A 25,436-nucleotide genomic window follows, 5' to 3' on the forward strand; every position below is an offset into this window, starting at 1 on the left:
TGTTTTATTTGGCATCTTTTGCGTTCATGTCTGTCATCACTGGGATGTCCCGGTAAAATCTCACCAGTGAATGCATTTATCCCTGGCACCGGCTAGCAGCTGAACTTCTAAAAAGAGGCTTGGTTCAAAGTGGCGGCTGCCGTCCAAATTCTTTTTTGAGGCAAATCGGGAAAAAGAATAAAGTTGGGAGGGGGAAGCGGGAAAATAGAAGGGGCCTACAGGGTTCCCAAAAGAGCGAGTATACTTTGTAAGCATCGCGGCCTGGAGGTATTCTGCGGTTCTCTCACGGCGTTGTCAGGGGCCTACCTCCCATAGGAGTGGCATCGGGCCGGACGCCCAGGGGCCCCATCGGGCCGGACGCCCAGGGGCCCCACGAGAACCCTGAGTATTGCTGTAGTTTACAGCTCCAACTGCTGCCGGGGGCCCATTCCTTCCTTGCCCTAGGGCCCCTGACACACTGGCCCCCCCACAGGATACTGTTCATATTTTGTTGAAAGAAGCGATGGGTCCAGTCGGTAATGCCTGCCTGCCCCGCCCTTTCCAATAAATGCAGAAATGAAGTGGCCTCAAGTATTCAATTAAAGAGCCAGGGAGGGCATTTTTGGCGCGTAAGAGCGAGGCGCGACGAGTCGCTGCTCAAGAGGCTGTCTGACACACCATGCTTGCATTACACAGATACAGCAAAGACATGTACACACGGGAAGGTCTGAGGCCCTCAGATGAAAGGATTGGTTCATTTGAAGGTAGATCAGTTCTAAAGTGCGATCCGATGAGATATTTCTTGAGACAGAATTTGGAATTGCAGAAACTAGCTTTGATTCGGTCAGATCGCCTCGCTTTGCAAGCTCACGAGTTCTGGATTTGCAGAGAGAGGTACAGTTTGCTGAAATCTGAGCTCGGTGCCAAAACTGTAGCCTTGAGCAAGGTGCCTTTTGTTAAGAAAAGTAAAAAAAAAATCCCCTCGTTGTGCATCTGTCTCCGAGGAATTTCTCGGAGGCCAGTGAGCCGCTTGTCAACGCTTGTCCACGCCGGCCTGCTTGTCAAGGGCGCGGAGTGTCCAGGGGGCACCACCTGCTCCGCGGGCGACGCCCACTTTTAGAGTATAAATGGGGAGCGGGGGAGCCGGGAAGGTGCGCTCTGATTCTATCTCTTAAAAAGCTGTGTCGGTCGCCGTCGGGTGCTTGTCCTGTCTCTTGCCTGCTCCCACCATGACTTCGGCCTTCTCCAGACAGAGTATGTCCAGCGCCCGCGTCTCCTTCGGCGGAGCCCCCAAAGCCCTGAGCATCCACGGGGGAGGGTCAGCGGGGGGCATCAGTATGTCCAGTGCAAGGCAGGTCTTTTCCGGGGCAGGGAGCGGGCTTGGCTTTGGGGGCTCCTCTGGTGGGGGCTACTCATCTGGTGGTGGCTTCTCTGCCGGAGGCTTTGGTGGTGGCAGCGGTGGTGGCTTCGGCGGTGGCAGCGGTGGTGGCTTCGGCGGTGGATTCGGTGGTAGTTTCGGTGGTGGGGCCGGTGAATCCTCTTTCTTTGCTGGCAATGATAAGCAGACCATGCAGAACCTGAACGAACGTCTGGCCAGCTACCTGGACAAGGTGCGCTCTCTGGAGGAGTCCAACGCCGAGCTGGAGCGCAAGATCCGCGAGTGGTACGACAAGCAGGGGGCGTCCGCCTCCGGCGCCACTCAGCGGGACTACGGCCACTACTACAAGACCATCGAAGACCTGCGAGCCAAGGTACAGTATGTGAGCTAGGGGTATGTACCTGTGTGTGTGCAGAGTGCTGTTTGGACGGAGATGCTTCTTAGCGCTTTAGGAAGACATCCTTTAAACCCAGCAGTGACTAGGGGAAAAGGTGCAAACAATTTGGGGCATCTTTATGAGGGTTTTGTGTCATGATTGCACCATGCAACGTGGTACATGCACGACGCAAACCACTTCGTCACATGTAGGAAGCCACACAAGCCACTTTGCGTGGCTTTGAGCAGCTTCACAAACAGGCCGGCTCCAGGAATTGTTATTTGGGTGGGCCAAGGGTGCATTTGGGTGGGCCACTGCGGGCTCGATTTGTCGCATATATGTCTGGGCAGGCCTGCTTCAGGGCCCTCCTTTATCTCTTCTTAGTCGTACCAGGCCCAGTAAAACGCACTCTTTTCCAAATCTCTTTCTAAATGTTATCACTCTCAAAAAGTGTTTTTTCCATGTAATGTTCCTTTGATGGGAAGAGGAGGTTTCTGAGGTGGGAGTATCGGGCAAGTGACACTTCTCGGGCTCCCTCTGTGCGAGTCTTCAGGGAGAATCCCTCTTCATTACTACCTCCGCCTGACCCCGGACTCTGCAACGTACTCCCTTACAGGCTCCCTCTGTGCGAGCCTTCAGGGAGAATCCCTCTTCATTACTACCTCCACCTGACCCCAGACTCTGCAACGCACTCCCTTACAGGCTCCCTCTGTGCGAGTCTTCAGGGAGAATCCCTCTTCATTACTACCTCCACCTGACCCCGGAGTCTGCAGCGCGCTCCCTTACAGGCTCCCTCTGTGCGAGCCTTCAGGGAGAATCCCTCTTCATTACTACCTCCACCTGACCCCGGAGTCTGCAGCGCGCTCCCTTACAGGCTCCCTCTGTGCGAGCCTTCAGGGAGAATCCCTCTTCATTACTACCTCCGCCTGACCCCGGACTCTGCAACGCACTCCCTTACAGGCTCCCTCTGTGCGAGCCTTCAGGGAGATTCCCTCTTCATTACCACCTCCACCTGACCCCGGACTCTGCAACGCACTCCCTTACAGGCTCCCTCTGTGCGAGCCTTCAGGGAGACTCCCTCTTCATTACTACCTCCACCTGACCCCGGAGTCTGCAGCGCGCTCCATTACAGGCTCCCTCTGTGCGAGCCTTCAGGGAGAATCCCTCTTCATTACTACCTCCGCCTGACCCCGGACTCTGCAACGCACTCCCTTACAGGCTCCCTCTGTGCGAGCCTTCAGGGAGACTCCCTCTTCATTACCACCTCCACCTGACCCCGGACTCTGCAGCGCTCTCCCTTACAGGCTCCCTCTGTGCGAGCCTTCAGGGAGACTCCCTCTTCATTACTACCTCCACCTGACCCCGGAGTCTGCAGCGCGCTCCCTTACAGGCTCCCTCTGTGCGAGCCTTCAGGGAGAATCCCTCTTCATTACTACCTCCGCCTGACCCCGGACTCTGCAACGCACTCCCTTACAGGCTCCCTCTGTGCGAGCCTTCAGGGAGACTCCCTCTTCATTACCACCTCCACCTGACCCCGGACTCTGCAGCGCTCTCCCTTACAGGCTCCCTCTGTGCGAGCCTTCAGGGAGACTCCCTCTTCATTACTACCTCCACCTGACCCCTGACTCTGCAGCGCACTCCCTTACAGGCTCCCTCTGTGCGAGTCTTCAGGGAGAATCCCTCTTCATTACTACCTCCGCCTGACCCCGGACTCTGCAGCGCACTCCCTTACAGGCTCCCTCTGTGCGAGCCTTCAGGGAGACTCCCTCTTCATTACCACCTCCACCTCCACCTGACCCCGGACTCTGCAACGCACTCCCTTACAGGCTCCCTCTGTGCGAGCCTTCAGGGAGAATCCCTCTTCATTACTACCTCCACCTGACCCCGGAGTCTGCAGCGCGCTCCCTTACAGGCTGCCTCTGTGCGAGCCTTCAGGGAGAATCCCTCTTCATTACTACCTCCGCCTGACCCCGGACTCTGCAGCGCACTCCCTTACAGGCTCCCTCTGTGCGAGCCTTCAGGGAGAATCCCTCTTCATTACTACCTCCGCCTGACCCCGGACTCTGCAGCGCACTCCCTTACAGGCTCCCTCTGTGCGAGCCTTCAGGGAGAATCCCTCTTCATTACCACCTCCACCTGACCCCGGACTCTGCAGCGCTCTCCCTTACAGGCTCCCTCTGTGCGAGTCTTCAGGGAGAATCCCTCTTCATTACTACCTCCGCCTGACCCCGGACTCTGCAGCGCACTCCCTTACAGGCTCCCTCTGTGCGAGCCTTCAGGGAGACTCCCTCTTCATTACCACCTCCACCTCCACCTGACCCCGGACTCTGCAACGCACTCCCTTACAGGCTCCCTCTGTGCGAGTCTTCAGGGAGAATCCCTCTTCATTACTACCTCCGCCTGACCCCGGACTCTGCAGCGCACTCCCTTACAGGCTCCCTCTGTGCGAGCCTTCAGGGAGACTCCCTCTTCATTACCACCTCCACCTCCACCTGACCCCAGACTCTGCAACGCACTCCCTTACAGGCTCCCTCTGTGCGAGCCTTCAGGGAGAATCCCTCTTCATTGCTACCTCCACCTGACCCCGGACTCTGCAGCGCTCTCCCTTACAGGCTCCCTCTGTGCGAGCCTTCAGGGAGAATCCCTCTTCATTACTACCTCCGCCTGACCCCGGACTCTGCAACGCACTCCCTTACAGGCTCCCTCTGTGCGAGCCTTCAGGGAGACTCCCTCTTCATTACTACCTCCACCTGACCCCGGAGTCTGCAGCGCGCTCCCTTACAGGCTGCCTCTGTGCGAGCCTTCAGGGAGAATCCCTCTTCATTACTACCTCCGCCTGACCCCGGACTCTGCAGCGCACTCCCTTACAGGCTCCCTCTGTGCGAGCCTTCAGGGAGAATCCCTCTTCATTGCTACCTCCACCTGACCCCGGACTCTGCAGCGCGCTCTCTTACAGGCTCCCTCTGTGCGAGCCTTCAGGGAGAATCCCTCTTCATTGCTACCTCCACCTGACCCCGGACTCTGCACCGCACTCCCTTACAGGCTCCCTCTGTGCCAGTCTTCAGGGAGAATCCCTCTTCATTACTACCTCCGCCTGACCCCGGACTCTGCAACGCACTCCCTTACAGGCTTGATTATCCACTACTCCTCTCCAGTGCACCTTATCTCACAGCTGACGTTGGGCCCCAGCCCCATATCAGGTACCATTGGGCTCCACTTTCATTTTTCCAGGTAAAAACATTAGTAAAATCACCTTCAAACTTAAAACATTGAATATAGCATTAAATATAATTAGCACGCACTTTAAAGTATGTTCCACAGTAGCCCTTATGACCCGACTGCTAATTTAATAAACAAAAACAGAAAGGTCATGACAGGGCCGGCTTTAGTGCTGATGTGAAAGTTTTTTTTGGCGCCACACCAATGACCTCTTTCTCTGTAAATACCTTTACTATCACCTTCCTCCAGTGCCCCTCATCCCTCCATGGCCCCCCCGCCTATTGACCTCCTCCTCGGATTCCCTCACTGCCACACGCCACAAGTGCCCCTCATCTCCCCATAGCCCCTCCCCCCTCATGACCTCCTCCTCGGATTCCCTCACTGCCACACTCCACAAGTGCCCCTCATCTCCCCATAGACCCTCCCCCTCATGACCGCCTCCTCAGACTCCCTCACTACCACCCTCCAACAGTGCCCCACATCTCTCCCTAGCTCCCCCCTCCACCTCATGACCTCCTCCTCGGATTCCCTCACTGCCACCCTCCACCAGTGACCCTCATCTTTATGTAGCCCCTCTCTAATATGCATTTCATTTGTTGTATAGCGCTACTCATATCAGTGTAGTGTGTGTCAGTACTTTACACCACTCACACATTATACAGGAGACAATGAATCATACAAGTATGTAAATCAGTCTACAGGGAATGTCACATAAGCCAATGAGGATTACAAGGTGTATGAATCTCATGTCATCCATACTGGTGGGCAGTATATTTTAAGAGGGTTTCGTCTGGGGAAACACAACCTTAGGATTTAAAGAGTATTCCATGGGGGTCAGCTTTACTGATAAAAATGTATATCTGCCCAAACATACTAATTTTAGCAACATTAGAATAATGAAAGACTGAGGAATTTCTAACTATATCACAAAACAAAAAAAGTGAAGTTCTAACTCTACCATTCATGTTTGTTTGCAGCTCTTTGGTGCCAGTTCATTGGTCACTGACCAATGTTAGGATTGTAACTTCTGAACTGCAAGTAACACTAGGATCTCTGTGACAAAGGCAGTAACCCACTGAGCTATCCACATAAAATGCAGTTCATCTGCATTTAAAAACTACTAACAGACAAATGATTGCTCTCCAGCAGGATCATTAATCACCAGCGTTATTGGGGCATCTTTTATTGTCTTATTGTTGTCCGGCATCGGCCATGATAATGATGACAACTGTTTAAATGAAGCGCAAACGAAGTATGTGCCCTGCTGGGACTGCGCAGATTTTAAAAAGAAAAACAACTAGTAACACATTCTCTTACCTACTCCATGAGTCAAACTTTGTGTCACAGCCTGATGTGATGAGCAGCTGCAGGAGTCAGGAAAGGTGAATAGGAATAAACAAACTTCTTTTCTCCTGCGCTGCATAGAAAAAGAAATATCCACGCAGCAGGACAGTCGGCAAAGGTTACCATTGCCAAACAAAGGATTTTGCCTTTCACCATGTGGAGATGAAGGGGTGAAAAAATAAATAAAGCCTCGTTAACATGCATATGGTCTTTTAAAGACCTGTGAAGTACTCGCTGCGATAATCTCTAAAACTGTCTGTGTGTGTGTGTGTGTGCGCCCGGGAAGCTGTGTCAGCCCGGGCACACACACACACAGACAGCCCTTTGAGCCCAATGCCGTTGCGCGCCTGCCTTCAAGCCCTCACTTCGAGGGCCAAGGCTCATGTTTGGGTGGGCCTGGCCACCCGGCCCACCCGCTAGAACCGGGCCTGTTCACAAATATGGAGTAATGCAACGCAGCACAAATCGCTGCGTTGCCTTACTCTGTGCAAGGGAGGCATTCCATGGGCGTTGCAGTATGTGTTCTCACACACATCCCATAGTTATTTAAACATTCCCATATTTACCAAACCTGGTAAGCCTGGAACTGTGCCAAGAAGATATGCCTTCTCCAGGTGAGGCGTAACGAGGGGGTACAGGTTTATTTTTCCTCGTTTTTTCCTCATTCCATGTGTGCTGCATTTTGCATGGGTGCCTGCGTTGGCGCTAGGTTGCCACAACAGCGCAAGCGCAGGGGGAAGGATAGGAGTATTGGATAAATGTGGTGCGTTCCGCCCGTTTCCCTATGATGCAGGGCAGTGCCGCAAGGTGACTTGCTGCGCTGCCCTGCACCACAATTCCCATAAAGAGGCCCCATCATTTTTAAAAAGCCAGCTTTTTAGCTGGCATTTAAAACAAAGGTGATGTGTTTCTTCCCGCGAGCTCAGATTGAGAGAGTACCACAGTTTGGCCACTGCCGTTCAGAATGGAACATCTTCAGCGCGTGGTTTTACCACTTTTTCTCCTCCATAGAACCCCCTGTACTTAAACTTCAATTCATTTTGGGTGGACACCTCCCCATCCCGGAAATCGATTTACTCCTGTCCTTGTCAGTAGAACATTTCTGACGTTGGCAGGGTGGGAACTGGCTGGTGAGGAGTTTGAGAAGACCCACTAAAGGGATAGTTTGTTTATGTGTAGGAACTTACAGGACATTCCAGTTGTGGAACACCTACTCTCTGCCCACTCCATGGAGCTGGGAGTAGATTTACTCACACCAAAAATATTAGTGTCAGAAAATCCTATGAACAGTGGTTTTGAACTAAAAAAACAAAACAGCGTGGCAGTATGAGCCAAAGTTGCACACTTAAACTGCCCGCCCCCACCCCATGTCCAGCCAAGAAAAAAACAGTATTTCGCTCACTTTTCTCTACTCCCAAGCAGCCAACAGAATTATTGATTGGTATCCTCATGTTTTAAACGGATTCTACGTTTTATTTATTTACAAGCCCCTTGCGCCCCTTTTGCGTCACTTTTCCCATGTTAAAAATGACGCAAAAGGGGCGCAAGGGGCATGTAAATCTGCCCCTTGGTGCTTTACTGAGACAGTTCGCAGGAGATAAAAATGACTCTACAAATATTAACTGCTAACATAAAGACTAAAACATACACACTGACAAGATATTGGCAAATTCATAAATATCTCACTATACTACGAAAACGTTGACATGCAGTGTCCTAACTCTGCTATCAAATGATGCTAGGACTAGAGTTAGAATAGAAAGTAGCCCCGCCCTGCATGAGATGGAGAGGGAGGAGTTAGAATAGAAAGTAGCCCAGCCCTGCATGAGATGGAGAGGGAGGAGTTAGAATAGAAAGCAGCCCAGCCCTGCATGAGATGGAGAGGGAGGAGTTAGAATAGAAAGGAGCCCCGCCCTGCATGAGATGGAGAGGGAGGAGTTAGAATAGAAAGTACCCCCGCCCTGCATGAGATGGAGAGGGAGGAGTTAGAATAGAAAGTGGCCCCGCCCTGCATGAGATGGAGAGGGAGGAGTTAGAATAGAAAGCAGCCCAGCCCTGCATGAGATGGAGAGGGAGGAGTTAGAATAGAAAGCAGCCCCGCCCTGCATGAGATGGAGAGGGAGGAGTTAGAATAGAAAGGAGCCCCGCCCTGCATGAGATGGAGAGGGAGGAGTTAGAATAGAAAGGAGCCCCGCCCTGCATGAGATGGAGAGGGAGGAGTTAGAATAGAAAGTAGCCCAGCCCTGCATGAGATGGAGAGGGAGGAGTTAGAATAGAAAGCAGCCCAGCCCTGCATGAGATGGAGAGGGAGGAGTTAGAATAGAAAGGAGCCCCGCCCTGCATGAGATGGAGAGGGTGGAGTTAGAATAGAAAGTAGCCCCGCCCTGCATGAGATGGAGAGGGAGGAGTTAGAATAGAAAGTGGCCCCGCCCTGCATGAGATGGAGAGGGAGGAGTTAGAATAGAAAGCAGCCCAGCCCTGCATGAGATGGAGAGGGAGGAGTTAGAATAGAAAGCAGCCCCGCCCTGCATGAGATGGAGAGGGAGGAGTTAGAATAGAAAGGAGCCCCGCCCTGCATGAGATGGAGAGGGAGGAGTTAGAATAGAAAGGAGCCCCGCCCTGCATGAGATGGAGAGGGAGGCGTTAGAATAGAAAGTAGCCCCGCCCTGCATGAGATGGAGAGGGAGGAGTTAGAATAGAAAGTAGCCCAGCCCTGCATGAGATGGAGAGGGAGGAGTTAGAATAGAAAGTAGCCCCGCCCTGCATGAGATGGAGAGGGAGGAGTTAGAATAGAAAGTAGCCCCGCCCTGCATGAGATGGAGAGGGAGGAGTTAGAATAGAAAGGAGCCCCGCCCTGCATGAGATGGAGAGGGCTGATGGTTAGATCTAGGAATTTTAATCAACGAGAACTAACTGCAGGGAAGCCTTTATGGTCGCTACTTTGACAGCCTGTTTTTCTAGTTAATCTGCATTCTTCTAGTGTATACTTATAACAGTTATACCTATCACACATTAGTAAACTCAGCATTACATCCTTCTGAGGTCGATAAAAGTACTACCTGAGGACAGTTGAGTGGGACCAATATTTTCCCAAATGATGCAGGCCAAGTAACTCAATACCATGTATGACACTAGACGGGTTCCCGGATTGCCAAGTTTCCCAGGCCCTTGCATTAGTATTTTATAAAGCCCAGATTTCTTTTTGCATTCTAGGATTTGTAGTCCTAATTTCGCAATGGAACCAAAAGTACTACAAATACCAGAATGCAAAGAAAAATACCTCTCCAGGATGGGCGGCTCACTCTTGGGCGTCGGGAACTTGAGAGAGCTGCAGTTCTGTCTCTTTGCATTGATCCAGCGCAAGACCGGGTAATGGGGAACAACATGTACCAATATCCTCCCTGCGTCCCAGACCTGATGTCACACTAGCTCATTCACACATGCAGTCATTGGTGGGGCCCATAACACCAACATTCACACATCTCTATCTGCAGTCTGCACACACAGGAGGGATGAGTAATTCAAGCGCTGGACATGTGGGGGAACACCTTATAACCTATAGGGAGAGAAAAGTTATATTACAAAATATACATTAACACCCTTCGCCTACAGATCCTTAATCCCAAACATCAAGGCACTCCTCCCACTTGGTCAATGGACCAATTAGTTGGATTGGTTGATGGTGATTTAGAACCAGCTAAAACACATTTAAGACTTCAGAATCTTTCCCCAAATGAAAACTCACAACTTATAATTTCTCGTTAATCAATAATTTGATCTAAATTTTTATATTTGCATTTGTCTCGTCAAGTTTAGAAAATTATATTCAATTTTGAGTAAATCGCAGAACATCATATTTACCTAATCTGGCTATCTAGAGTCCTCTAATTCATTGGCTCTGCATAATCAAAATGTTGTCGTAAATCGTCCGAAAGCAAGCCAAAGCTCAAAGTTCTTTGCTCGGCACGATACAGTCCCAAAGATCGACAAAGGACCAGAGACGTGCAAGCATCTATCATTGCCCGTTGATTTAGGAAAAGTTCGTAATCATCAGATGATCGGGCAGCATCCTGACCCTCAAAGGTTCAGGAAAAACACACAGTATCCCTCTCTATTCTACTATTCTTTTATAATACAATGAAGTAAAGAAGGTACATTTTAGAGTTTTTAGAACAGTTGTGATTGGCTGGTTGAGATCGTTCAATGTAATTTTAAAGTTCTCAGTACAGTTCGAGGGGTGAGGTCACTGGTTAGTTCAAGAGTCGGCTTGTTCTGGTTTATTGTAAGGTTGATTGTTCTCTTGTCTTGGCAGACCTCCAGTTTTCTGTCCTTGTCCGGGTACATGGTGAACAAAGGTCGTGACGAGGTTTAGGATAGTTCTCGCGCAGCTCACTCCGCGCCTCGTGGGACAGTGGCCACATCGTCGTGTGGTGTCAGTGGCCATCTTTGATTTAGGCCCAAATGCCAACTTAAGCGAAACAAACACAAAAAAGTAATTAATACATAGAAATAATGAATCTAATGTTAACCCCTTACTAATCCCTCTATGTGCTTGTATTTATCTAGCATATAGCGACATCTAAAGCAATTATATTCACCTTTGCGGTCCTCCTCATGGGCAACATCACAAAAGCAACATATATCATACAGTATTCTATTACCACATATACTATTGTTAATATGCATACAGATTTTAGTTATAAAAGTTATTTAGCCATGCAAAATGCAAATCCCACGTGTAATTCGAATATTAATAATGTTGGTTAATATACATGCAAACTCATTTAATAATATTATAATTAATATATTATATAATTAGTATGTTCATGCAAAATAGAGGAGATATACAAAATGTTGTACTACCCGCTCCATCACATAACACGACTGTGGATGCAGACATTGTGAAACTGCATGGCCCAGAATGCAAAGCTGGGACCGGTCGGTGATGTCAAAGCTGACAGAAGAAGGTTTGTAGATCTTGCTGCTCTCTAGTCGTTTTCGCTTTCATCCAACGATCTAACTACATCTCAACATTCGCCCTGTTTTCAATGCCCTGGGCTGAGATTTCAAGCTGCCCCGTGTCAGGCATGGGCTGTTCAGCCATACGGGCCTCTGGCTCATATCACTTTGCATGCTGGTACATGTAGTTTCACTTCCTGTTCACCTTTTACTCTTCATCTCTTTCTACAGTTTATAGATGCTCCCTATTTCTTAGTTCTCTTCTTCCTCTCCCTCAATCCTTTCCATTTTTATTTCATTTATTGTTTTCTTCCCATTTCCTTCATTCATTTCCTTTGTCTTTCCGACCTTTCCGTATTTCTCTCTTCTTTGCTTCCTCCTTTTTTCCTTTACTTCCTCCCTTTCTTATTTCCTTCATTCATCTCTTCTGCCTCTGCCTCACCCTACTTCCCTTTGTCCTTCCTTTCTTTTTCCGTCTCCATAGACCTGTGCCACTAAAAGGCTGATAGGGCTGGGGCGGCAGGTGACATGTTCTGTGACTTCCAAAGTCCAAGGCCCGCCAGGAAAGAGTCTTTCACCTCTGGGTGTAGGGGAGGTTGGTGTGAACCATATAATACGCAGGCTGAAATGTTTTAGATCCAGTGTGGTGCATGATGGGGGTTTTACAATGGGTAGTGCAGAAACAGAGGTGGGGGAGGGGCTGGGAACCAGCATTAAAGGCCGGGGTTCACATTGGAAATTGAAAGGGTTCAAGGATGGGTTCTTACAGGGATGAGGTGGTGAGGCTGACATAAGTGTAGGAGGGAAAGGTGTGTAAGTAGTATATTTTCATAGATATTCTGACACCATGGGCTAGCTATGGCAGCGCGTACAGCCGCAACAACCACATATTGCAGGTTCTACCTCGACCCCACCTAAACTCAAAGATGGGGTTGGGGGGAGAGGGTGTAACAGACACGCTCACTCCCAAGATGCACCACTCAGTCCTTCTCTCTGCTTCTTTCCAGATCTATGAATCCACCACTGGCAATTCCAAGATTGTCCTGGCGGTTGACAATGCCAGGCTGGCTGCGGATGACTTCAGGATGAAGTGAGTACCCGGTGTCATTCTTTAATGAGTTCACCCATAGGCATGTTTTGCTCACATTTGCAATAATGACCCTCCTAGGGCGCAGCCCTGTCAAGTTTCTCAGGTCCATGCGCAATCTGCCACTCCGGTCCAGAATTTTTCTTTAAATTCTGGGACTTTTAGTCTTGTTTATTCCATAATAACACAGGACTACAAGTCCCAGAATTCAAATGAAAAAAACCTTGCCTGGACCAGCACATCACGCATGGGGCTGGGGAACTTGGCAGCTAGAAGGGTGGCATATCTTGGCTTGTTTGTGTGTGTGTATTGCTATTAGCTTCAGCAGGAACAACCTCGTGTATTACTGTGAACATGTAGTACAAGAACATAGTGTCATGTGTGAATGTGTATGGTGCTTCATCATGGTAAGAGGGTCCAGGGATCCCCCCCTGTGATATTCACCCTGCATATTGATTGCACATACACATACTCAGTTTGTTCAACCCCTGACAACACAACTCTTCACTACCCCAAGGCCCTCCAGAAGTCAAGGGAGCAGAAACACAAACTCCACCTCCTCTTTGGGGTGCCATCCCTTCTCTCCTTCACCATGAGCAGCTACGCTTTCTTGCTATCTGGTAGGTACCGCCTGGAAGTATCTTACTCTAGCTCTGTGGTGGTAGCACAGTAAACGGTGGGCGGCAGCAAGTATGTTCAAGGAGGTATGAGATATGGCCCAACAGACCCAACGAATTCCATCTGGAATTCCTGGCGGGTCGATATGAGGCTCTGTTAGCAGGACTTACCCATTAGGAGCAGATCAGGGGTGAGGCCAATGCTGTTTGAGCTCCTGCAAAGCCCACCAATCAGAATCCAGTCCATATCTATTGTCCTGAAATCATCCTAAGGTATCACTGAGTCCCTGATGGAAGCGCCAAACTGACAGCCTCCGTGGTCTCTGAACCTGTGACTTGCCGTGATCCCTGCTGCTTGAAGGGGACCCGCTGTAGACACATAACCCTCCACAGGCCTGCCCACAAAGCCCCTTAGGTAAGGCCGCCTCAAATCTCTTACACAGCAGAGCACCTCCTGGTTTCCCTTCAGCACTCTCCGCTCTTGAGAGCTGCAAATCACGCATTGAGCAGCTAAAGAGGGGCCTGGATTTAGGGATGTTTGGCCAAGATCTAAGCTCGAGTATTTAAGGAGCCAGGACTAAATCCACACATGTTGATGTCACACAGTACCATAACCAGCAGTCACACACAACATCCTAAAATAATACCCTTTTCAGTAACACGCAGTATTATTCACCACACAGCCTTACGGGGCTGCCCACTGAGCCATTGTATAAGTTTCAGGGATAAAAATCTGGTCAATGCTCTTAGGGTCACTGCAGTTTGCCCTTTACCCCATTATCTACCCTCTTGCATTGAGCCAATATTTGCAGTCTACTTAGGAGGCGTGACGCATATTTTGCACTAATTCAAATATTCACTATGTAAGTATTTCCTTCAGTGACCATAAGGAACTCAGTAAGGCTCTTGGAATGTCAGTTGGGTAGAATGAGTCCTCCTCACTCCATGAGGACACTGTAGGACCTGCATCGTCTTCCCACAGTCACTCACTCGGCTGAGTAGGACACAGTGCTTGGAAGAAAGAGAAACCTTCCACCCAGGGCCAGGATGCATGTGAAAGATCCAGCTGACTTCCCTTGCAAGCTATCCTGTGACTTGTTGGTGAATGTAATTAGTGTCACTAAACCTGGCATAAACAACACCTGCTGTTTACTGCATTGCATTTAAAGCGGCAAGAGGTTGGCAGAAAGTTACTTTATTAACTATGAAATTAAACCTTTTGAACAAGCCAAATAGTTGCCTACTAATCAGAAGAGACTGTAATCCTTTGAGAATCGTTGCCGAGAGAACAGACTAAAAGGGCACCAGAGAAGATCTTTTGAATGAGAATATTCCCATTTATGTCATAAGGTACGAGAATGAGCTGGCCATGCGCCAGAATGTAGAGGCCGACATCAATGGACTGCGCCGCGTCCTGGATGAGCTGACCATGTCCAGATCTGACCTGGAGATGCAGATTGAGAGCCTGAAGGAGGAACTGGCCTACCTCAAGAAGAACCATGAGGAGGTAAAGTAAACAATGTGCCCAGACTGTGAGTAGCCGGAGGTGAAGAGCATCCCAAGGAAGGTCCAGACACAACATTATATTCTGTGTCATGATTTTGCAAACAATATCCTAAGCCATGAATCTATTTGTAATGTGTGTCCTGTGGGCATCTATGAATGGCTTCATTGACAATGAAAATTACTAGTTAAGATGCTAATGATTGCTACAATTTGCCTCCCAAAATACATTATATGCATTCCCAGCATGCACCATCCCTCCTGATGCCTATGCATTCCCAGCATCCACCATCCCTCCTGATACCTATGCATTCCCAGCATCCATCATCCCTCCTGATGCCTCCCATTAAACTCTAGGTCCCAAGATTGATCACAACAGAGCACAACAGTATTTACTCAGATACTTTCAGAGTTTGACTGAGCTCAGTTTTGATCATTTGGATCTCAGCAAGCATGCTGATGAGCCGTTCACTCATTGGAGGTGATCGAGCGGAGCCGGGTACCAGCTCAAGATACACGCAATCCACACTCTCACCTGGGCCCATAAACATTCATAAAAATGCTAGTAAGCTTCGCTCGGGTCAATTTAATGTGATGATACCTGCGAGGTAAATTTATCTTACCAATTCTTACCAACTCTTCGTCCGTATATAATTTTCCTCTGATCAATGGATCTATTTGTTAGCAGTATAGGTGTAATACCATCTAAATATATACTTTAAATGACCACTGACTCAAGAGAGTTTTAAATGTTTATATAGTAAGTTTCATGTGAACCAAAGGATGCAAAGTACAGTTTGAACACCGTTTTCTTAAGGAAGGAAAATCAATTTAAGTCAGAGACTTCAGACTAAGTTATAATAATGACAGTACCTGAAAAAAGGAGAGAAACAAAAAGAGCAGTACAATGACATATTACACAGAATTATATTTACCTAGAATGGTGTGGAAACCAACCCCTTGGCCTAGGACTGGGTCCCCTGGGACAGGTCAGGAGACCAAATGATTCGGGACAGGATTCAGGACAGGATTCAGGACAAGATAGGTGACCTCTTCTAGAACCGACGCCTGCGTCGCACCCCTCTCTGATACTCTCTTCCTCCTCAATTCTTCCGCGATGTTCTAACTCTTTTCCTACTCCCCTCCTTGATTCTTCCGCGATATTCTTCTAATTTAGCTTTGGTTCCAAGTTCTGTAGTTCGGTTCTTCTTTAGGATCTGCTCAATTCTCAGACAGCATCTCAGTCTCTCAGCATCTCTGCAGCATGAACCGGGTCTAACTAACTAAACTACCTCAATTATACTCTTCTAATGGAAACCACCACCCCTAAATGTTTCAAGTTCATGAAACGCTTAATTCTGATTGGACAAGCAAGGGGGGATGATCATCACACCATGCTAAGTTCTAATATTTTTCTAAAGCTTATTGTTTAATGTACCCACCCCTTAATGTACTTTCCCAAGCTTTATTTCCCACCCGTATTCACATCTTAATCAATACATTGTATATAATTTGGTTCCTGTTCACAGGACATCATACTAGTACCCAGGACATGTTGCTGTTTTCTTTTGGATGGCATTCAAGGCTTTGCATCGCGGTTCCTGGTTTGTTGTTACTGCGCATGTGAACTAGTCAGATGATATACGAGCTTCAGTCCCTCTTGGAGGCCCAAATACGAACTAATAGAGAGGTTAAAGAACAGAATATTAAAAAAAAAATGGTTACACTGTATACCACCTATGTCTACTCTACTCCCATTTACTTATAATAATCTTTCGCATTAGCTTTTTAGTAAACTTACATGGTTTAGTTTCAGCAAAGCATGCGCATTATCATGTGGGTTTCAAGCGGCCATTTTAAGAGAAACTGCGCAGCTGCAAAGATTTCCCTCCAAGCGATAGTACGTCATACTATGTAGATGCAGTAGACACATGCGCAATGCAGAATCCTGCGTTTAGCAGCCATTTTAGAGACACACAGGTTACTTATTAGTAATACAATAACAACAAACCTCCCCCTATTGATTAATTAATAGGTAATACATCCAAGGATAACCAAAAAATACATCATTGTCCCACAGACAATATTAATTTATTTTATCAAAATTTTTTTTTTGTGGAAACATGATATATATAGATTCAGTTATAACAAATCCAATCATTTCTATACATAAAATCAGTAGAACAGCCCCACCAGAACACAATACAAAATGATCACAGAAATAACAACCTCACGATTCACAGACACACCATGCATAGCAAACATAACTAAATAAAGAAAAAAGAACAATACATCTGGCAAACCATACAAGCATCACAGGATCAATACTTTCAAAACATCAACATGAAAACAGCAGACAGGAAGCGCCGATATGCGTTTCGGAGTGGACTTAAAGACCAACAGTTCCTTGGTCAGGGTGCAGAAGGTACAAATCCTCAGGTGTTCATTTCATCGTACTTCTGACTTGTTTGAAGTCAACTTGATGTATTATGGAGCCATTGGCTTATTACCGCCTATTATATATATGTGCTTAGAAACATTGTCACTAAGGAGCCCCCGACATCACTGTGGATATATATATATTTAAGAAATCTTGGATGAGATGTTGGAACACCTGATGATTTGTACCTTCTGCGCCCTGACAAAGGAACAGTTGGTCTTTAAGTATAGAAATAATATATAATTTTCCACCAAAAAATAAAATAAAATAAATTAAGATGAGAATATTGTCTGTGGGACAATGATGTCTTTTTTGGTTATCCTTGGATGTATTACCTATTAATTAATCAATAGGGGGAGGTTTGTTGTTATTCTTTTGTGATTTCCCCTGCCCTCCTCTCCCTACATTCTGATATTCAGGGGCCCTCTTTTGTTTATGAGTACATGTTAATAATACACATAGGCAAGCTTCCCCTAGATTTAAATGTATGGATTCTGGTGCAGATTAGTACTTACAAACACAATTATTATGGAGTTATGAGTTATTTGAGGGAATTGCTTCCGAGCAAGTCTCCTTTTATACAAGTCCTTGCTCCATCAGAGGGACTCTCAATCATTTCACAATATATGATCATAAAGAAGTCATCAATGGCTATGCACATCCTGCGGTCCACAACTCATTATCAATAACTGTCTCTCACATAATTCTTCGTGCTATTGATTCCAGAGACATTATCCATATCATCTTACACTGGAAGGGCTTTCTCTGCATGCCCTCCATCTAGGAACCCAAATTTATTATCAAAAACTGGGATCGTCCAGCTCATGTTCCGATCACCTACAGATTGTCAGTTTCTCTATGCATGCAAAATAGTTCCATTTCTTTAAGAAGATTACAGATCTCCGGTCACTGGGATACCTTTGCTACTTAGAGCCTTATTTAGGGATGGGTTGACAAAATACTCCATCACAAACGTGGTGGATCTGCCATCCACCGTATTACAAGTGTATTTTACCCTACGGCACCTGAAACATGGCGGACAGGATATTTGCCAAATTCTGAAAGAGTAGTCTGTCTGCCAAACTCCTAATGAGTCCCTTATTCCTCCAAATCAATAACCTCAAATATATTATCAATAAGAGTGTGCTTTATCATATCATGCCCAACACATTGCCTACTATTGGCATATCCCACATTGTTGGCTTCTCTGTGTACAGAGGGCTCTTTTATCTCTTTCTCAACGTCCTAGATCACATCCCCTAAATATGTAAAACGGGAATACAATTTGAATACTCAAGAACTACTCATATATAATTATTACAAATAGAAAAGACGGTGCCCTCTTTCCACTTTTGCTAATTTGAGTTGGATATTTCAGGGATGATTCACAAAGGCATTTGTGAGTCAGTGAAGTAGTAGTCTTGTAGTTCTACTTCACGTACTCACAAAATGCTTTGTGAACCGGCTTTATGCTTTATTGCCGTCTTACTCACGGAAATAAAATGTAAGTCTCACCTACGTTGTAAGTTAGTCACACCTATGATCGGTGTATGTCAGCCCTTTGTTGGGTGTTAAACACGCCTATGTTTGGATTAAGTCACACATGCTCACAGAATTTTTTGTGTGAGTAGAGCTCTTAGTTTTTATTTAAATAAATAGCTCAAAACTTTTGTTGGAAACAAATTATTCTTGCTGTTACTAAGAGTGACTATTTGTGTTCTTTCTGTATAGGAGATGGGTGAAATTCGCACACATGCGGCCGGCAAGGTCAGCGTGGAGATGGACGCTGCTCCAGGGAATGACTTGACCAAGGTTCTTGCAGAGATGAGAGAGCAGTACGAGTTCATGGCCGACAAGAACCGTAGGGAAGCCGAGGGCAGGTTCCTTGCCGCTGTACGTTGGCCAACTTAACATCTGCATAACTAACTTTCACAAAGCATCATTACTAAATGCTAATTGCTAAAAAGAAAAAAAATATTCCCCCCTTCTTCCCCCTTGACATATAGAGTGAACAGCTGCAGAAGGAGGTGGTGGCCAACGTGGAGCAGGTGCAATCCGGGAAGAGCGAAATTACCGAAATAAGACGCAGCTTGCAGGGCTTGGAAATCGAACTGCAGTCACAACTCAGCATGGTATGTTAACGTTATAGTTTAGACCATATCCAGTCATAATAAAACAATTCTACAGTATGGTTCACTAGATGAGTTGAGTTTGTCGGTATGCTCCACGCTCGCAATAGCATCAATTTGCTTAGGTACATTTGGGTAACCACAAAAAAGCCACTGAAAAATTAACTACAGCATAAAATTAGGTTAAAGGTGTTGGAGAAGATGCAGGATTGTGGTTTATCCCTTGTAAATGAAAAATAAGAACTAATGCAGTTGAGTTATGATGAGGAGCAGACATGTTGGGTGGCAGCTAATCTGTTAGTAGCTATGTTGTGTGATGTGGTTAGATCTTCTGTGTCAACTGAATCCATCATAAACTATCATACCACTAATTACAAATTAAGAACTGGTTTACATGATCTCTTTAAAATATGTTGACTATAATCTGTCAATTTTAAGACCTACTATGTACCATTTCGCCTTTTTGGTCTTTGAATTTATCCTCAAATGGCAACCACTTAAATGCCCCTAATATACTACTCGCTTGCCCCAGGTATACGAAAATGCTGTTGCTTTTATCATGCAGGCGTGACCACAGTATTCTCATTTACAGTTTGAATTTAGGGTGCGAGGAGGCATTTTCCCTGTCTTTGCCATTCCTATTAAAATAACTAAGTATTTGGTGTTGATTCTCTTCTATAGATACAATGGTTAGGTGAAACTATAATTCTGCAGATAAAGTTTATGTAAGTTAGCCACTTTTACAATTGCCTCAGGAGGCAACTTTCACACTAGCATCTACTTTTTTCTTGAAAAATAGACATTGTGTGTTCTTCTGTCTCTGTTTCCATTTTGTTGAGGTTGGTGAACATTTGAAAAAAACTTCCACCTTCACCAATGTTAGCACGCCTAAATAAAATACTTATAATACAATTCAGCACATTATAACTGGATTGCATATGTCAAGGCATCTGAAACTAGTTTGACTGTATTCCTCGTTTGAATAACAATTTACAAATGAAATAGAGGTCTAAAACTGAAGTTCCATTGCCCACGGCTAAAACTAATTCCTCGCAAGGCCAGATGAAAAATTCTAGAATCTCTGTGCTCTAACAGTGTTTCTGTTTACTTTTACTATCAAAACAAACGAATCTTGTAAAGGTACAGTTAAGTATATCTTCTCGATCTACTCTATACCCCAAGGACAGAATCTAACTCTACCCTAGACTGTTTGATGTCATTTTAAGCCACCTTGTGTTAAGATCTGATCCCATTTTTACCTAAATCTTCTTTTCCTAAACCATCAGAAAGCCGGTCTGGAAGCCTCCCTTTCCGAAACAGAAGGTCGCTACGGAGCCCAGCTCCTCCAAATCCAAAATATCATCAGCGGTTTGGAAGCACAGCTCGTAAACCTAAGAGGCGACATGGAGAACCAGAACATGGAGTACAAGAGGCTCCTGGATGTGAAGAACCGCCTGGAAATGGAAATCGACATGTACCGACAGCTGCTAGAGGGTCAGGATGCCAAGTAAGTGGCTTAAGATACCTTCACATCACAGCTTCACAGAGAGCATCAATAAATCCCGTTCTTCATCAGGCATGAAATAGGATCCTCATTGAGCGCCATTCTATCGTCCAATATAACGACTGGATATGGCTGATGAATAGTGTACATCCTGAACCTCCAGTGGCTGCCCATACAATTTTAACTCTGACAGACACTTCGAAGGAGGAGTCACAGGATTTCTAGTGATTCTGGAATTTTTCATGTGACACACTATTAGCTAGGTTAATCTTTAGCCTCACAGTGTTTCACGTTTTGACTACCTCTAAGTAGATCTCCTATAATTTTTCTAGGGGGACACTATAACGAACAAATCTTTCTTTGGGTTATTGGTTTTGATATATATATGTGATGTTGTCTATGTTATGAAATTTGTAATGTGATATATGTTATGTATTTGCTCTTTGAATAAGCGCTTGCCCATGTGTGTTACAAATTGAGTAAGATATATTCAGTGTAATATGAATTATTCCGGAGAGGGTAATTAAATGTGCTCGATCCATATAATTGTTTAGTAGTGGTTCCTTGATACTTTTCTTTTTTCTATATATGTATCCTTACCCAGGTATTCAAGGGTTATTTGGGTATACCCCTGTTGTTGTTTACAATTTGTGAAGATAGCTTTCTCTAAACTGAAATGTACCCTAGCGCAGCTCATCAATTGCTCCCCTCCATCTCTTTGTGCACTTCTCCCAGTCCATTTTCTTTTCTACTTTTTCACTCAAGTGACGCTATCACAGAGTGTTCACCCTAAAATGGTTTTAGGACCATGTCAAGATGGCCGCCTACTTGAGTGCCTGTGAAGGCATGCACAGCAAGCACTTAGGAATGGGTTTGTTTTATTTTAATACATTCATTCAGAGGTGACCACTGCAGATGTGGGCATCCACGGTGGCCATCTTCAAATGGGTTTGTTAAAATGTTACAAATGCATTAAAAGATAGCTGCTTTGGATGCACTTATATCCATCACAGACATCTACAAATTCATTTGTAATACTTTAACAAATCCTGTTCCAAGATGGCCACCACAGATGTATTGCATTTATTCTGTTGTCAAACATGGAAAAAGCTTTTTCTAAAGTCAATATGTTTCACTTTACCATCTCTTATTTGTTGTGGTTCCCAAAAAATGCAATCACTTCGAAAACTTTATGCATCAATTCACATTTTTTCCTCTGTCACAATTTTGTAGAGTGCACAACAGAGGCCCCACTTACCTCAACACATGCATCTACCACCACCAATCATCCACGCACCTCCACTCAGCCAGTCTCTCACTCGCACACATCCCCTGCATACAGAAGAACAGAGTGGGGGTTGCGCTTACTCACACACCACCCCTAAGACTTGGAACAACCTCCCCCACCAAATCAGGTCCTCTGTGTCGCTCCTCAAATTCCCCAAGAAGCTGAAAAATTGGCTCTTTGATTAACTCCAGGGAAGCCCACACCTACCTACCGGCAAGCACCTGGATACCCTCACTGGTGACTGGCACTCTATAAAAAACTACATTGCATAGCATAGCATGTTAACTGAAGATCTTGGGCTCATGCTATTCCTGATTTATTAAAAAATTTAGTGTTCGATTTATACCAGGCGCAATAGCAGGTTTACTAATTCCGGTGTACCTAGATAATCTTGTGTCAGAAATTCATGCATAATAATTGACATTTAGTTTAGTACTGAAAAGAAGCTATGATTTAGAGTCCCCACAGATGAAACTCATTGCCCCAATAGGTACCTATCTAACCCCGGGCGGAGCTGGCATAGTGCCACTGCGCGGAGTTCCACAGAGTTGGAAAAATCCTCCGCCCCCCTCCACTCTCCCTAATTTAAATATAATAAAAAAGGCACTTACCTACTGTGGCTGCCTCCTCCTTGCCATGGTATCTCTCTCCTTCCTCATCCTCGCCGTCCTCGTCCATGGCAACCCCTACGTTGTACGTCTTGCGCATGGACATAACTTAAATAAATCTGAGTATTGATGCCAACAGAATCTGGACTGAACAGGGTGCTTTGTGGGGTTTGATGAGGGCTTCAGTTCTTCTGGGAGTTTGGGTGCATGCTGGCTTGTGTGTGTTTGTTACAAAACCATCATATGATGGAGAATATGAAGAGGGCCTTAATACATTTCAAAATAGCTGTATAATGTAAAACCAATGTTTATCTTCTATTGCATTCTTGGTAGGTCAGTAGACTCTATAGTTCATCCTATACAATCTATGTTTTTGAATTGTATAAATGTCTTTTTATCTGACACATGGTTAACAAAGAGGTCTTTTTCACAGATCTGCCGCTTGGACATCTGCAGCTGTAAAAGGCGGTAAGTAGCTTTTCTTCTTATAGAACAGATCCCCAAATAGTAGCATAACAGATGACATTAAAGACAGACCCAGAGGGAAATTAAAATTCCTACACATGCACCAAATAGGTTCATCAAAGTGCAATCATTTAATTGAATTGCCTGCCATGTGACTGTGTCCCTCCTGGAATTTGGGAGGAATGTGCAAATTAGGTGACGCCCAACGTAGTCAGCTCATCTCACCTTAGATAACGCGGGGTAACGGTCTTATTAGGGCGAGAATGTATAGATTTTATTAAACATTTTAGCAAAATGTAGGAAGAAGAACAAAACAGAAATCATAATTAAAGAATGCTCTGCATTACTCGAGCCAGACTGTGAATTTGCCCATGATTATCTCTGCTTTGTGCTTTGGTACCAGTGGCCAGCACCACAGTGTGATTGTACTCATTATTAACTAAAGGAGCTGGCACTAATGTCCTCAGAAGCCGCAGTGATGCAAACAGAAGTAGGATGGATCAAAGGTTTGACCTTCATGACTATGCAAATGACTTCCATCCAATCCTTAAAGCCAAGGAAATAAACATATTGCCATGCTCAACTGCAATGGATGAGGAGTTAATGAGGTTCTTCCCACTGAATTTGAAATAAAAATGACTAATAATAATTAGATGTCAGTTTTTCACAAGCAAATGCACCTGCTTTCAACCCGCACAGTTATTAAAGACATATCGCAGAGTCCTGAATGGCAAATCTACCACTTGTTTTTCTATCTATTGCCAACCTCAATGCTTGTAAACTTTTATCCTTAATTTAATCTAACTGGTCTCTTAACATCGGTGAGATTGTTCTATACATTGAAGGACATAAGAAACACTGGTGTGTCCATGCACATTAGAACTTACATTTTCCTTCTAGTGGCCGTGCCATTCTTATTAGCATGTAATTGACTTTTACGTTTTACCAAATATAGGCATGGGAATCAGATAAGCACACCACCTGGATCTGTTCTCTTTCAACAATTAGACACCAAATATAATGAACTTGTAAAAAATGGGTGATTTTCATCACAATAATATTCCTATAAATGTATGTGATAATATGTCGCCCTTCTAAATTCCTATATGTTTCTTGCTACAAGGGTCAGATTCTATATAAATAGTAAATTCACAGGTGTTATCGGTAATATATGTTTTTTCTTTGTATCCTAGGAGGATCTAGCTCCTCTGCCGGCTCCAGCACAAAAACAAGCACATCTACCAAACAGGTCCGAACCATCGTGACTGAGGAGGTTGATGGCAAGGTGGTGTCATCCTCAGAACGAAGATTCTGAACACAGTCAGCACAACTTCCAACCTGTGAGCCTGGACTGGAATCTTTATGCTACAGAAAATAGAAATCGTAACTACTAAGTGAGGAAAAGACTGTGAAGTTTGATCTTAAACTTGACCAATTAAATGTAACTCAAAAGACCAACTTCAGGCCAGCCGCCATTTTATGGAACCGAGTTGTCCTTGGGAACCTCTGTTGATCCCAACTCACAAAGTTAAAAGGCCTTTTGATGTCTGCACTACTCAGTTTAGTATTGAGTGATGTTTTACAGTCATTGCTAGATTAGATAAAAATGTGAGGGTGGTCTCATGAGGCTTTTTACTGCATAAACAATGTCCCCATCACATTGTCTGATTTGTATTAACACATTCCTGTACTGTAATCTGTTGCTAAAGTGGATAAATGATGTACGCTCATCACCTCACTCTTCATTGACTATCAGAACACAGATATTTGCCTTAAAATAAGTGGAGAGATGGATATTGGAGCACGGGTCTGATTAAGAGCTAACGTGAGTTCAGCCACAAGCTGATATAGGCCTTTGAATATGTTATTGTTGTGCAGTTATAGAGTGGGCTGCATTAGCAATGCTCTTTTGAAGGTCAGAGGGACACAGCATACAGTCTCATTCAAAGGTTCTGTTCACAGTTTTTTCCTTACAATTTCAGATGTTTCTTAAATAAGGTTCTTTGAAGGTTGCCACTGTCATTTTTATCAAAAGGTTTGTTTTCTTTCCTGTAAACCTGATTAATAAAGATTCCTTTCTGACTTCTGCAAATTCAAGGTTATTCTAGATTTCATTTCTGCTTCTCATCATTCTAAGTTGGTACACTCTGCACTTCCTTGTTGATTATTATGAACACAGTTGAACCACCAAAATGTTTGGTTGTACACAGAACATTTCAGTGAATCCCTTCACTGTGGCAACAACATATGCAGTTCTCAGTGATTGAGCCAAATATGCAGACTAGAGTTCTGAGAGAGAAACAACTACTAGTTCTAGTATCTGCCAATGTGTTGGCAGCCACGTGGATCCAACCAGAGAAAGTTGACAACTCATGAGATAGGTTTTTGTTATATAATTAAAGATGGAAACTGTCAATCCTCATCACTATAATTTGATATTTCTCTTGCACCAAACATGATATTATAAAACTGGACCTGACAATCGGCCAGTGCTGTGAATTCTATTTTCTGAACATCTTTATTGTGACATTATGGTTAGA

At 45.3% G+C, this 25,436-nt stretch overlaps 1 protein-coding gene across 1 annotated transcript; it reads left to right on the plus strand.

Annotated features, from left to right (window-relative positions):
• Positions 1–1,122: 1,122 nt before the first annotated feature.
• LOC146839498 (keratin, type I cytoskeletal 19-like) lies at positions 1,123–24,988 on the plus strand. The gene is made up of 8 exons (XM_085651539.1): positions 1,123–1,730; positions 12,263–12,345; positions 14,310–14,466; positions 18,634–18,795; positions 18,909–19,034; positions 20,318–20,538; positions 22,865–22,899; positions 24,090–24,988. Exons 1-8 carry the CDS (start codon positions 1,209–1,211, stop codon positions 24,209–24,211), a joined length of 1,428 nt encoding a protein of 475 aa, XP_085507665.1. The 5' UTR covers positions 1,123–1,208; the 3' UTR covers positions 24,212–24,988.
• Positions 24,989–25,436: the final 448 nt, after the last annotated feature.

This window comes from Triturus cristatus, chromosome 4_1 (genome assembly GCF_964204655.1).
Source record: "Triturus cristatus chromosome 4_1, aTriCri1.1, whole genome shotgun sequence".
NCBI lineage: Eukaryota > Metazoa > Chordata > Amphibia > Caudata > Salamandridae > Triturus > Triturus cristatus.

What these genes read in the sequence shown, in the direction of transcription:
- LOC146839498 (XM_085651539.1), top strand. Translation starts at nt 1,209, where the DNA reads ATGACTTCGGCCTTCTCCAGACAGAGTATGTCCAGCGCCCGCGTCTCC. An exon ending in GCGGATGACTTCAGGATGAA is followed by an intron (nt 12,346 to 14,309) that starts GTGAGTACCCGG and finishes TTATGTCATAAG; the next exon opens with GTACGAGAATGAGCTGGCCA. An exon ending in TGCAGTCACAACTCAGCATG is followed by an intron (nt 19,035 to 20,317) that starts GTATGTTAACGT and finishes CTAAACCATCAG; the next exon opens with AAAGCCGGTCTGGAAGCCTC.